The sequence below is a fragment of the Tachypleus tridentatus genome, chromosome 4 (genome assembly GCF_004210375.1).
Source record: "Tachypleus tridentatus isolate NWPU-2018 chromosome 4, ASM421037v1, whole genome shotgun sequence".
NCBI lineage: Eukaryota > Metazoa > Arthropoda > Merostomata > Xiphosura > Limulidae > Tachypleus > Tachypleus tridentatus.
Genome location: NC_134828.1, coordinates 65025571 through 65040603, shown reverse-complemented (window position 1 = coordinate 65040603; position 15033 = coordinate 65025571). Strand labels below are relative to the sequence as shown.

At 33.5% G+C, this 15033-nt stretch overlaps 1 protein-coding gene across 1 annotated transcript; it reads right to left on the bottom strand.

Moving 5' to 3' along the window:
* Positions 1 to 2619: 2619 nt before the first annotated feature.
* Positions 2620 to 14616, bottom strand: LOC143249313 (patj homolog). The gene is made up of 3 exons (XM_076498934.1): positions 14500 to 14616; positions 10197 to 10307; positions 2620 to 2805 (listed from the first exon to the last, which is right to left on the bottom strand). The coding sequence occupies exons 2-3, from the start codon at positions 10210 to 10212 to the stop codon at positions 2636 to 2638; spliced, it is 186 nt and encodes a 61-aa protein (XP_076355049.1). The 5' UTR covers positions 10213 to 10307; positions 14500 to 14616; the 3' UTR covers positions 2620 to 2635.
* Positions 14617 to 15033: the final 417 nt, after the last annotated feature.

Genomic DNA, 15033 nt, shown 5'->3' with positions numbered 1-15033 from the left:
TGTCATCAGGCAAGAGAAGCCTCAAGATGACAAACAAGACAGAATAAAGCATTAAAAAGAATATAAATTAACCTAATGGATTGTGTAACATAACCAGGTAAGATGGAAGGAGATAGAAGAAGGTGAATCATATAATGGCAAGTCGCTAAAAGAAGAAGCAGTTTACGTATAAGTAAGATAACAAAAATTCCATGAAAACTAAAAAAAAAAAGTCTGGATGAGAAGAATCATACAGGAAACAAAGAGATGGGACTTGGAATGAAGAAAACTTTCAACCACCTTCCAAAACTATCCTAATTTTGGGGAAGAAGGAGTGGTCAGGAAAATAATTCAAAAAGAGGTAGACCACTCCAGACATAGCTTTTTCTACCAAAGCCAAGGAGTCTGTAACTGAAGGCCAAATTAGTGTAGGAAAGTTAGAAATGCAATAATGTAGAATTCCCACAGTAGAAGCAAATCCACAAAAAACATCAGAGGATGGAGAGTTCAAACACAGATGAAATAGCTGATTCACCACTAGGGCCTGAACTTCCAAAACATGATAGATCAAATTGAATTTAGTAGCTATGAGACCATAAAGAAAAGTCCAGAGCAAGAAAAACATGGGCCCCAAGAACAAGCAGCATCCTGTCATGGTATGGATGAAATAACAGAAGAGATTTCTAAATGGACCATGATAAGAAGATCAGAGATTAGACAAAAGATGATGACCAGTCTGCAGAGCAGCCACTATCTTCAAGAACAAAGAGGTTAAAAATCCTCTCCTCTGAATACTGGACGATGGCATAGTAGCTGTCATCAAATACAAAGTTTCAAAAATATAAATAACTAGGATTATGCCATGCACATGAAATACAAAATACCTCTAAGTAAATGTGATACAGTGTGGAAATAGAGACTGAATTAGAAATTTGAATCAGCTGCTCCATACAACAACTCCTGGAGGAGAAGGGAGGTCACAACAGCAGAAGCTGTGCTTGAAGGGGCAAACAGAGACCAAACACCTATAGTGTATTGAAATGGGCCTCAAGAAGTAACTGATGATCAAAAGCACACTAGGCCAAATAGAAAAAGATGAGGCCAGAACCAACTCAAAGGGAAAGTCTAAAAACTAAATGTTTGACCATTGTGAATAAACTTAAAGAAATAAAAAATAAACATATAGATTGGAATGTGGATAAAGCATCTCAGACTTCAAACCAGATCATCCACCTCCACAAAGAGTATCCACTGAAGAGTAAGAAAAACCATCCATCAAGAACCGAAAAAATAAAGATAGGTCAAGTGAGGCAAACTGATGAATGGCTGTCAACATGGAAAGGGCAAAAGGACAAGGGTAAATAAAACCCAGAGTGAGATGGAAGAATTGTCCCAAGTAGTTTGATACAAGTGAGATGGAGAATGAAAAGATAGGAAAAAAAAATACTGTGAATGCACCTGCAGAAGTCAATAGGTTGTAACAAAAGGAATCCAGGAGTGTTCAGAAACATGGAAACATGAACTGAATGCATAATCCAGTTGATCCACAAAGCTGATTTAAAGTTTTCTTTTTTGTAAAATGATCCAAAATGAAACTGAAATGTCAAAAACAAATAGGCCTAATCACAACTGTGAATAATAGCAGATAAAAACCCATGTGTTGAATTAAATAACAGTAACAAGCAATGGAACATATGTCCCAAAGATAGAAACATGAGTAAAAGAAAATCAAATGAAAGATAATACAAATCAAAACTCTAACTGAAAAGTTCAAAAGATGGTATCAATCTTGCATGTGTTCAATAAAATTAAAGACAGACAGAATACATAATGATAGTTTAAAATAATAAGTCTAAAATTCTGGTAATCAGTGTCAAGGAGAGAATGAGCTTCTGTACAAATGCTAGTACACTTGAAGATTATGGTGTATGGAAGATAGTCACCTTTCTGCTGATGCGGGCTATAGTCTAACAATATGTGCATCATAGGCTGGCACAATATATGTTGAAACATGTATGTGAGGGAACTCTGTTCAAGGCTTGTAGCATGCACAGAAATTTACACAGCAGTGTGTGCAAGGTAATAGCTCTTGTTGTGCAGAGTAGTTAATAATGTTTTTGAACATGAATAATTTTTCAACTTGGTATTTTCAAATCTTGACTGAAACAAGGTAGGTTCTACTGCCAAAAAGATAGCAACAGTTGCTTAGATTATGTCATTACTAAATAACTATTGATTGTTGGGTTATGACATTTTGAAATAGGTATACTGAATGTTACAGGTCTCTGAAAACTTCTGTATTTTAAAATGTATTCTGAATATCAAATTTGATATATCTGAATATCAAAAATAGCACTGTGGTAATTACAAGCTAAATAAATATTGAAATTGTTGCTATATTTGATAGTATATATTATATTACAATTTCACTGTGAACAGATGCTAAACATTAACAGAAATTCTGCTATGACTGGCATAAATACAACCACTATAATAACATAATGAATGTAGGTTAATTAACACATTTGTGGCTAATTGAAATGATGACAAATTAGATACATGGCTAAGACCTTTTGGATCCTAGTGCTAACACAGTAGTACCCCTAAATCAAACTTACCTTTTTATGTTACAGGCACTACAAAAAAAAATTAAGTTTTACAAATTTACACTTGCCTGGATGGTAAGAATGCTACTGAAGACAGGATTCTCTAATACATTAATCAATGTATTAAGATCCTCTCCCACAGCAGTATTGAGACTGGCTTCATCTGAATCTTGTAGTTGTTGCTGGACTCTCTCAAGCAATTTCAAAGCTTGTCGTGTATCTGTAAGAAAAATAATACAAAACATTAACTTAAATGAATAACTGATAAAGGTTGTGGATTGAAATTAACTTTCAACTTGTGTATTCTTTTGTAATAGACTAATTCTAATAATGCAGATAAATATCAGGTTTTAAGCTTATGGAATGTTTAGTACAATACACTGTTAACTTAACCTGGTTTGAGATTTTGTTAGATAGTTATATAGATAGTAGGACTACATTTAATTTGTTTTCATTTGCCTTGATTTGATATTTCAGAAAGTGAGAGGTAACTTCAGACTTCTAAACACCCTTCAACACTGTTAAATTGGACAGCATCATCATTTCCTCTGAAACTGTCCAATATTAATGAGTCACTAGAAGTTAAAATATGTTCAAATATTATCACTGAATGTCCCAAAAGAAGGAACACAATCACAAAACCAGACTGTTAAATGTCAACTCTGAACTGGAATTACTATAAATCTCCTGCACAGACATATGGGAAAACCATCCAGGGTTAAGAATAGGAGAGTAACCAGCTTCACCCTCTTCTTCTTGAGCAAAATAAATAACACAAACATCATTCAGGAAGAACACACCTCTGTCTACCACTCTACTGACTATAAAATGAGAGTGGTAAGGACTCTTTTGCTCTGTTAGATTAAAGTGAGAGTAGAACCTACACTGGAGAGTCCTGAGAAATGTTACTCCAAAACCAATGCAATAGGTTAACCATGTTTCCCACTTTGAAAAAGCAAACCAACCCCAATTTGTTCAATTGAAGGATTAGATGGGATAGGCAAAGTTTCTTTAATGCTTCACTCATGATAATTCATGAGTATCAGTCCAGTATTGTATATGATATTTGATATATAACAGCTCCCCACCAAGAAAACTCATTGCTACTAGGAATTTAGTTATTTGTGTTCTGGTAGCTAGTGCATATTTATAAAAGCACACCTGACCAAACAATATTCACCACTGACTCTGATGCAAATTAAAATAATAAAATCCCAGAAAGGGAAAGAAATGAAGTCATCTCTGTCACAATCAAGCTTGGGCATGTAGAATTGCCATAGCAAGTAGTTAAAACACTTTCGAAGAGAAGACAGCTTATATCATGTAAATAGTGCAATATAAAGATGTCAGGTACAATCACCTCAAGAAGGCAACACAACCGAGCTAATAGGGACAAATATATATATATATGTTAAATTTAAAAAGATGAGACTGTAAGATGTCTCTGCTCTTCCAGTGAAAGACCAGAGTGAGCTATGTGAATCAACTAACGAATCCAACTTGTCAAAGTGATAGGGCATAAGTTGTGAGAAACTGATGGATCCTAATGGATAATAAACCTGTAACATGATTCTTGAAACACTTCAGTGTACACACAATATTGATGAGCCTGAAGAGAGTAACATAAAAGATAGTCCAGATCTAAATGTTTGTATAAATGGAAAATGGAGAGAAGATGACTAAGTGACAAAGCCTTATCTCTTTCCCAAGCTGTTGCAATTTTAAGTAGAAAGGATTTTGTCTGGAGAGAACAAATCACAGCTGGAATGGTACAGTTACAACAGAAAGTGTTCGTACCCCTGCATCCTGAGTGGGTTTTTGCTCATAACTTAAAAAGTACCATAATTAGGCTAATAGAGGTATAATATTATAAATATTATACTAACACACATCTACCTACATTTTTATGTAAATTAAACAACAAATAAATTGTTTATAAACAAATAACCAAAAATAGGAGGAGCAGAAAGTGTTCGTAAATTTCAGAACGTGTGAAAAAACTGATATTCCGAAACAAATTTTGTTTAGTTTAGTGAATCAACTACTTTATACCATTCCAAAACTAGATACTGGGTTCATAATTATTGGAATTTAGCCAATTTAGTACTTCCAGCAATTTAGAGCCGTCTCCGTCATTATCTGCTTGGTCATCATGGCGAACAGGAAACAACTGTCCAGTGATTTAAAAATCTGAATTCTTCTAAAATGCAAGTCTTGTGTGTCTCTTTCCGATATTGCTACACAACTTAATGTGCCAAAATCTACTGTGCAAAGCATAATTGCCAAGTTTAATTACAGGATCAACTGCTAACCTCCCTTGTTCCAGACGCCCCACCAAAATTCCAGAGAGAACCAAGAGAAAGGTTCTCAGAGAAGTTAGTAGGTACCCTCGTTTAACACTTAATGAGATACAGAAACTGGTAAGGGAAACAAGGGTTGAAGTAAGCACCTCTACAGTTATGAACAAGTAACGCTCTTCTGGGTTTAAAGCATGCTGTCCTTGTAGAACTCCATATCTAAAACCTGTTCATTTATAAGCACGATTGAGGTATGCAAGAAAGCATGTAGATAAACCCTTTACCTATTGGAAGGGTATTCTTTGGTCAGATGAGACTGAAATTGAGCTTTTCGGCCACAATGATGTTCGCTATATTTTCCATATGAAGGGGAAATGAAATCTTCCAAAAAACACCATCCCTACAGTTAAACACAGAGGTGGCTCAATCATGCTATGGAGTTCCTTCAGCTCTTCTGGTGTAGGTAGCCTTCACCATGTCAACGGAATCATGAAAAAAGGAGAGAATGTTGATATATTAGGCACTTATATCAAGAATGATACTCAAAACTTGCAGCTTGGATGTCGTTGGATCTTTCAGCTCGACAAGCACACATCAAAATATGTGCAATCCTGGTTGCAGAGGAACCATAAAATCATTCTGGAGTGGCCATCGCAGTCACCTGATCTCAACCCAATTGAAAACGTTTGGCATGAGTTGAAGACCAGGGTTCATCAGTGTCATCCGAAAAACTTGCAAGAGTTCGAGGCCTTGTGTAAATAAGAATGGAAGAAAATACCAGTCGAGTACTGTCAAACAATCATGGAGGGCTATAAGGAGTGATTGCACCAAGTAATTCACCTGAAACGCTACACAACTGATCATTAAACTGACTGCACAAACCCTTTCTGCCCCTCCTATGTTTAGTTATTTGTTTAGAAACAGTTTATTTGTTGTTAAATTTACACAAATATTTATGTAGATGTGTGTTTGTATAATATTTATAATATACTATACTTTCATTATCCTAATCGTGATACTTTTTAAGTTATGAGGAAAAAACTACCCACAATGAAGGGGTACAAACACTTTCTGTCGTAACTGTACAATGTCCTACGAACACTAGCAAACAACAGAAAACATGTTTCAAGTGAAAGATGATAATCCCAAAGGTGAAAAAGGTGACCAGGTTAATGCATGCAGAATAACTATGATAGTCCAGTTAGGAACCTGGAGAGGAAGATTAAGACAGATATCCCAAAATTATCTGAAAGGAAATGATGAAATTGGGGTATCACACATTTTTCATGTAAAAAAATGGAAAGGAGATGATAAGGCAGCCTTACACATGGCAACAGACAATGGTCGAATGCACCAAACTTTTAAACTTTTGTCAAACAACCATGTCAATAATTAAGAGATGTGATGCACAGTAGAATACAAAGGATTACACCTATGTTCGAGAGAACACTGATGATAAGTAAACCACTTCATCTGATAAAACTTCCAAAGAAGAATGTTGATTGAAATGTGTTAATAAAGATGCCACTTGAGATGCTAATCCCTGGTATCATGCAACTGACTGCATAGAAGCTAGGCATAAAGTGAAATAATACCAACTGATGGATGAAGAAAGTCCAACTGAGACTAACACAAAAAGAGATGGCCAGGGAGGATGGCAAAGGGGTTGACATTCCTGAAGTTACTTAAAGAGTGGAAACCAGGGCTGACCCAATCAATATGGTGCCACCAAAAGAATGTTACAAGACATGGAGCAAATCGGTGATAGAATTGTGGAGAACAGATGAATTAGAGGTAATGCATACAGAAGAAGAACCATCCAATCCTGGCTGAGAGCTTTTATTCCCAAAACCAAAGGGGTGAGAGATACTGGAAACCAGGTCAGGACATGAGCACTACAATGTGTGATGAAAGCATTAATCTGTGGTCTCCTCCCAAAACAAGAGAAGATCCAACAAAAACCTAAGGAAGAAGCATCCATTTCATAAGAAGAGCTCACTAAACTGTTAAAAGCCCTAAGAGATTGATGTGAAAGTTTCTTTTATGGCCCAAAGTTCCTTGAGTTCCATATTATCTATACAAGCACCTCACACCTGAAGAGAAACATCAGTGAACAGATGTATCTCTGGTCAATTAAGTGGTAGAAGAACACATAGAATTAGGTTGTCCTTCTTCAAGCTCCAGTTGAAATTCAGCACACTGGAATCCAACAGTCTCACTGAATAACCTGGCATATTTGTGCAAATGTTTCACTGGTCTCATAATGGCCATTGAAGGGCCCTCATGTGTGGCCAACCTAAGGGAATGAGTAATTCCAATGACAACCACATCCCCAAGAAAAGATAACAACTCACAAATAGGAGATAAAAACATAGCCAGAATTGAGTAACAGATGAATTGGGGGAAAACCATAGAAGAGAAATCCCATCTAATCAGTATCAACCCAAGCCTAAAGATGAGGAAATGGAGACTTTATAGTTTATACTTGAAAATCAATGAATGGCCAAAAGCATTGAAGGCCTAAACTGAGAGCAAATCATGGGCAAAATCACACAATTGAAAATCCATTTGGTCAGGAGAATGTGAGGGCTAAAACAATCAAATTAATTCATCACCCCAAGAAAATGGCAAACCAGAAGGTTAATATGAGAGGGATAAGCCCTGCAAAGAAAGAACCAAAAGTTGAGAACAGCTAAGAGGATGCAGGTCTCCATGATAATGAATTTGCAGGTCCACTGTGTAAACAATGAAATGTCTCATGAGGATATTCCTCTGATAGAGATCTAAACCTAGCACTATTGCCTGTTGGATAGCAAAAAAATCTAAATTATTGATGCAGAATGAAGATTTCACCTCCACTCATATAACATGGCTTATCTTACACACCTCATCCCTGAACTGAAATATCTGTAAAAACAAACTCAGGACAGAAGGACACACCCATAAATATACATATATACCCTAATGGTAGGGTTTAACAAGAAAAAAAAAACACCAGTCAAAAACTATGTTGCTCTGGATGAAAGAATGAAAGATCTAGTGGATTAAAGTTCCAGATCCATTAGCTGCACTAAGAATACTGAAGGGATAGCATTTGTCCTCATCCAAAACATTCAGAGATTCAAAGAAAGCCCACAAACCTAGAGATTGAATCATCCCTGTAAATTAGAGCACACCTTCCTATTTCACAGCCTGAAGCTGGAAAGGATGTGGTTGACCTGGACTTAAAACATAGTGAAAACTTGTACAACCCAATAGAAGACATCATGCTGATGCTAGACCACAGGCTATATCCATGAACTATGAAACTTGATTCCTGTAGATAAAATGTAGCAAAGAAGTAAAATTATTTCTCAAACCTGGATATCTCTAATGTGGTTAAGAATGGCAATGAATGGTGAAAAAGGACACCATTGTGGATCTCAGAGGATTGAAGAATGAATTGAAATAAGAATCCACCAATCTCCTTGGGTCCAAACCATAACAAGTAAACAGGAAGAACATCCAGAAAGAGCAGGTTCAACTGTCACTATCACTCTCATAACCAGTATCTCTGATAATCATGAAAAAAAATCCACACCTCACTGCACAGGTGAGAGCTAAAAAAACCATGGGTTAGAGAGAATAATGGAGGTAAAGAATTGAATGATAAGATAAAACTCAATACCAAAACCTGAAGCACCCATGAAATTGCAGTTGAAAGAATACCAGATGACCATCAATACTGGCAGCCTAATTCTAAATTTTCCTCAGGATCAACAAAAAGGCAAATTAAGAAGCCCTAGGTGAAAACACCCCATAATGTTTGTATGTCCCCATCTCCAAATGGATAAAAACATGGATAGCCGCAACTGAAAATGAGCCCATAAACCACAAAGAGACACCATGGTTGCCGTACTAACAACAATAATACAGAAATTAATATACACAAATATCATGTATAATTTAGTTAGTTTTTCAAAGGAAAGTTTAATTATACAGAATCCACAAAGTGGCAAAGCAATTTCAATCCACAATGGAAGAATGTACAGCACTTTATCATAGAAAATCATGACCAACGCTTTGTTGAGAAAAAGTGATTACATTACCTAAATGAGGTGCCAGGTAGAGGGCACAACAACAAGGATGGAGAGATTTGCAAATTAGATATTGCCACAGGCATGCAAGTGGGGTATAAAAGATTGGAGCATGCAAGACCAATACTTGCATAAGCAAATATGGTTTTTGTCAGTGCATAATAAGTATGTTTTGGAAGTGACCATATTATAACTGCTTTGTATAATACTCTCTTAAATCTCTTTTCAAATACTGAGAAACATTTAGTAGATCTTTTTTTTAGGGAGGGGGATCTCATTTTTCCAAAGAATCAATGACAGAACAATTCTCCAACTAAATGGCTAATGCCTTTCTGTTTATTTCTGTAGATTTATCAGTTTCATTGTTGGAAGTACACAACTGCAAATATGTGAAATGTCTTGTACACTAAGTATACAGATCTTAGGAGATAATGACAGATACATTTGTAGGTGATGAAGTACCAATCTAATCCATTTTACTTCACTGTTTGCTTTATTAATGTCACTGGATACATTTAAAATAGCTGTGAGCTTATAAATCATAATTTATAATTTTAGAGCTAACCTAAATCTACTGCCTGAACTTGAAAACAACATTTCTAGGATTATAACAAAAAAACATACCAACAGCAAGATACACATATGAAGATTTAATGCATTCTAAAAACTACAGGTTTTAATTTTTGTCATCAAGAACTTCCAGCCAGTTTATTATATTTGATTGCTTTCAAGTTAGATTTTAGTTTTGATCTCTGTATTAGGTTATTTTTGATCAGAAATCTTTAATGACAATAAAGATGCTGTAGAGAGAAAACTTTTAAGTGTCCACATTGGGTTTAATGTCTTTCACTTATTTATTATCTTTTATTATAGAATTAAATGCACATAACATGATGGTTAAAAAAGCATCAACTAATAGATTACCCAAGATATAATTAGAGCACTAAATTTATTTCAATGTTTCAACCTTTTCAAGTTTTAAATGTTATTAAACTCACAATCACTATTTTTTGTCTAAAGTTGTATTCTTTTTTATGTTTATAATGAAAAGTGTTACAACTTAGTTTAAAAAATATTTAGAGTGAAATATTTTAAATACAATACCAGTTTCTCCACTTATGAAATAAAAGAGACCTGCATGAGTTGTACATCTCAGTATATTTTTGTTTTTAAAAAGAAATTATACAATATTCTAACATTTCAAAAATGTGCAAAAATACATTTTAATAAGTTCTTACCGCCAGATATAGGCATTGTTTCATATGTTTCTGGACCTACATATGCTTCTAAAGTTACTGATGTTGAACTCTAGGTCTTGTGTGGTGAGTAGCATCCATCTTTTTAGGCTTCTATATTTACAAAAATGTTTTTGGCTTTAAAGAAAAATAAATAACTTCTAAATTTTAAAAATATAAGCACTAATTTCAAGATAATTGGTTTAAAAACTACATGTATATTAAAAAAAAATTTTAACTATCTAAAAGCAATTTATTTTTCTTGGCAGACAAACCACAACTTTTTTAGAAACATATTACTTGTATAATTAAAGGATACAAAAACATTAAAACGGCAAAGCATACATAAAATTAAAATTATTGCCAACTTGATATTCTAACAGTTGAAGGCTTATTTTATTACAATTTATAGATTTTTGAGTAAGATTAGTTTTCAGAACGGGTACAATGTTTCACTCATTGGTGCAAACATTATCAAGTACACAAATTTTTACAGTAAAGAAAGCTTCAGTATTTAAATCTAAGAACTAATCTTATACACTGTAAAAGCTATAAATTATAATAAAATATACTTTACCAGTAAGTAAACTCAAAAGAAACCTGTTGCTTCAAGGCTGAGTTTCATGAAACTGAAAAGTTATATTTCAACATCAACATGACACATTAATGCTTAATCTGCAAGATCCAATAAAAACAGATTTTATGTCTTTTAACTTGTTAATTTATTCCACTTTTATATTAATGCAACAGCAACTAAGTAATAAGGTCCAAAATGGTTGCACAAATACAGTTGGTTAAAAAAGATTTTGCTTTGTTGTAATAATTATGATATTAAATCTACCCCATGGTTACTTACTAGCACCATTATGATCTTGTTGTGAAGTTCAATATTGACATTTAAACATTGGCACACCTTATTCCTAATATAAACTTATATGGTCATTAATATATGGGGTTAATAATAAACACACTCAGTATTCAAAAAATTGTATAACCTTGAAGTCTCAAAGTTCAAGGGATACCCAGTTCAATCTACACTTAGATCAATGTGTGTTATTAGATTATACTAGTTTTATAAAATTACACTCCTTATCAGTAACCCTGAATACAAGTTAACCACAGAGAGTAAAGTGTCAAACACATTGTTGGTATACAAATGCTTTGTATTCACTATGTGAAAAACCCATACAGTGAATAGATGAAGTGAAGAAAGTGTCAATGGCCACTATTCAGTTCTTCACATATATTTAATATACATAGTTGCTTCCAAGTTAGTTAAAGACACTCAATGGGTTGAAATGGCAATGACACTGAAGAATGCATTGTGGCAGCTCCTGTAAGAGGTATAACACTCATGCTGCTCAGCTTTCATTTACTGTTAATGAGGATGTATCAGCCTTTTTCATTTAAAATAAAATCTATGTGAATACACAATGTTTGAATAAAATAATGTTATTTTACAATGTTTCATGAGGCTTAATTTCATACTAAGCCTGAGAAAAAATAGTAATTTGAAACATCATTAGATAAAACAAATTTTAATATTTCTACAGTAATTTTAGCTGCATTTAGTTCCCAAAATTGAGTAAATTACCATTATTTAAACCTTTTTTTTTTTTTTGCCTGCCTTCCAGTACAGAAATACAAACACTGTTCTGGCACATTACATTACAAAATTCAAGGACACTAATCATGATTGGTTCAATACTGACTGTAAATCTGGAATACTATTGACTTTGTTCATATTTCTAACATGAACATCAGACAAAAAAGAAGTGTTTACAGAAGAACTAGAGTTATAAGAACAGTGGGAGATAAAGGCAATAAGATAAACATGGAATTAGAAACATTTATTGCATTCAGCAATGTTTTGAGCAAATGCTTTTCATCAGGCTTAATTTCACTTTTATATTAACCCTATGTGCATGATTGGTAATCAATATTATATATATGCATATATTTGGTAATCTCAGTTTCTTTTTCCAGAGTTCCACCTGGTATACATGCTACCAGGATTATATGGACTAATTTAATAGCTGAAAATAGCTTGCAATAACATTTGTGGAACCAGTCTCAACCTTTTTTGTGCAATTTACAATAACTGTTCAAAACTGTATGACATGCAATAGATATCAACAGTCTCTGATAAAACCTTCAAGAAATTCTGATACATTTAATTTCAAATGCCAAAACTGACAGCAGCTACATCAGCCACAACAGACTAGGCCTGACAAATCCTCCACTTGTAAATAGATTTTGAAAATGTTGCAGATATGATAAAAAATGTGGTGTCTATTTTTGTGTGTGTAGAATGAGGGAAAAACGTAAGTGCAACATTCACAATCGTTCAAATATCACACAATTTCCTCCTCCAATGAAGATACATCTTTACTACCAGCACATAATACAGATATAAAATTTGCTACTTTGAATATCATTTACCAAAGCTACATTCAAATTTTCAACAATTAGTTTTGCAAACCTTGCACAAGCTTTATCAGATGAATACCTTAATGTAATATTAATATATTGAGATCCACCACACCTTTCTAAAATCTGAATATCACAAATGAAAGCTTTATACAACTGACTACATTTTGCAATTATGAATGCAGCCACAAACCTTTTAAATATCAGTTTTTTGTTGGCTTTATCCAGTTTTAACTATAAGCTACTTTTCAAATTGTTTCAATTTTTACAAAGCTGCAATCTCACAGTACCTTTCTAAATCACTGGATTAATGCATTGTAATTTCACAATTGTTCTATTGATAAAGGCATTACTATGTTGTCCTATATGGCCAACTTAATTGTAATATGTGACACAATAAAAACATCATATTTTTATTCTGTTTAGTTTCAAGCCATGGTCTGCCTATCCTCCAGCCAGTCTTATACTTTCATTCTCTCCTTCACTGAACTCATAATATCTTTGACTAGCTGATGATAATCCATTGCTTAGCTTCCTACACATGCCCTTGGGGATTTTGTCAGATGTGGGCATGGATTTTGATCCAGGAATAACCTCAGGTTCAGCTAAAATTAATAAACTGAATTGGGTGGATCTGGTTCAACATGTGGTATTACAGGTAATATATTCAAAATGTAAACAAATGTGTACATATTGCACTAAAGCAAAATTGGTTTATATTACGAATATGATAGAAAACTACTATTTGACCAGTTATGCATCATATTTTCATGTTCTCTCAAACTGTACATAGTTATCTCTTTCAAAGAAAAAAGGATGAATTTTTGAATACCATATGATACATTTGATAAAACAGGGTCATTATGGTGTAAATAATGTCCATATAAGTAAGAGATATTGATATTTTGGTCCAATTTCCCATACATTTACATGAAATTAGCAATAACTCAGTGATTTCCCATACAGAGTTTCTAGAATTGCTGCTAATTTACCCTAACAAAACTACATTTCCTCAGGAAAATGTAGATATTGACCCAAGGTAATGCAGCTGACTTTTTGTGTAAAACACACAAATACATTTTAGTAAAAGCAGGCCTCATTTTGTGTAGGTACACAACATTCCTTCTTCAACATAGGGTTGGTCCAATGGACTAACTTCATGTACATTTGGTTATGATTAACAAGGAGTATTTGCTCAAAAATTTGTTAAATAAATTGAATTTAATTCTATTTGAAGAATGTTTTCTATGACGACTTTATATTAATAAAAAAAGTTACTACATCGACATTTACAATTACAGTAAACTGCAACTGTGAATTACCTGTGACTAGTGTCATCTCTTATAGTCATACTCCTAGAATCTGCCATATTACATTTTACGACTTTAACAATTGAATATGGTGTTAAGTGTGTTTAGCCTACAACCAAACAACACTGAAATTCACTAATCACAAATGTTGAAATTACAAACACGTCGTATAAGCTACAATTACAAAAGTTGAATAATTGAATGTCAACGTTGAATTTTGGAATACGCATTTTTAATCAATATTAATTAAGCCAACGGTGACGTTAGATGATTTCCAACGTTGATTACTACTGTTGAATTTTTCAATTTATCCTGGGTAACATTTAATGGAAAGGCAAAAGAAATCAAATTTGTAACACAAACATTAACTTAGAAAATGCTGTAACCAGTCAGCCTAAATCCTCAGGCTTAAGTAACGTAGGCCTAATATACTATACAAAGACACAAAGCAACTTCTTTACCAATGCAAGATAGCATTTCATAAATGCAGCTGACGATATGATTGATTTCTAAAACATTTTATTATCATTTATTAGACACATTTTAATACAATGGAAAGGACTCACCCTATTATATCAATAGTAGTCAATTGACACAAAAACCTAGGTTACAGCCCACTACCATAGCTTACAAGGTCACATAACATTGTTTTCTTAGTAACGCAGATGCCCACTAGGTAGAAAAAAGTGGAGTGAATTTGAAATTAGAAATAGTATATTTTTTGAGCCGATTATTAGTCTACGAATGGAAAAGTTGATTATACTTAATGTGTTTTCTATAATATTTATACAAAATTTGACTCTTTGCAAATGATCAAACAAAATTATTTGAAGATTCTTTGGACCTACTAAAAACAAAGCAGTAAAGATTATTCCTAGTGAATGATCAACGTACCTTGGAAAATATTTTAAAGTTTAATATGAGAAAGAATTATATTTCACAACATTCAAACTTCTGTTTATTGAAAGAGCATGATTTCCGATTATGCTTTATAACCTATAATGTTATAACGTTATCTTTTTATACGGCAGGTTCTTTTGGATTATTGTATACAAGTGATACGATATTCAATCCACTTAACAATAATAAATTATTTCTTT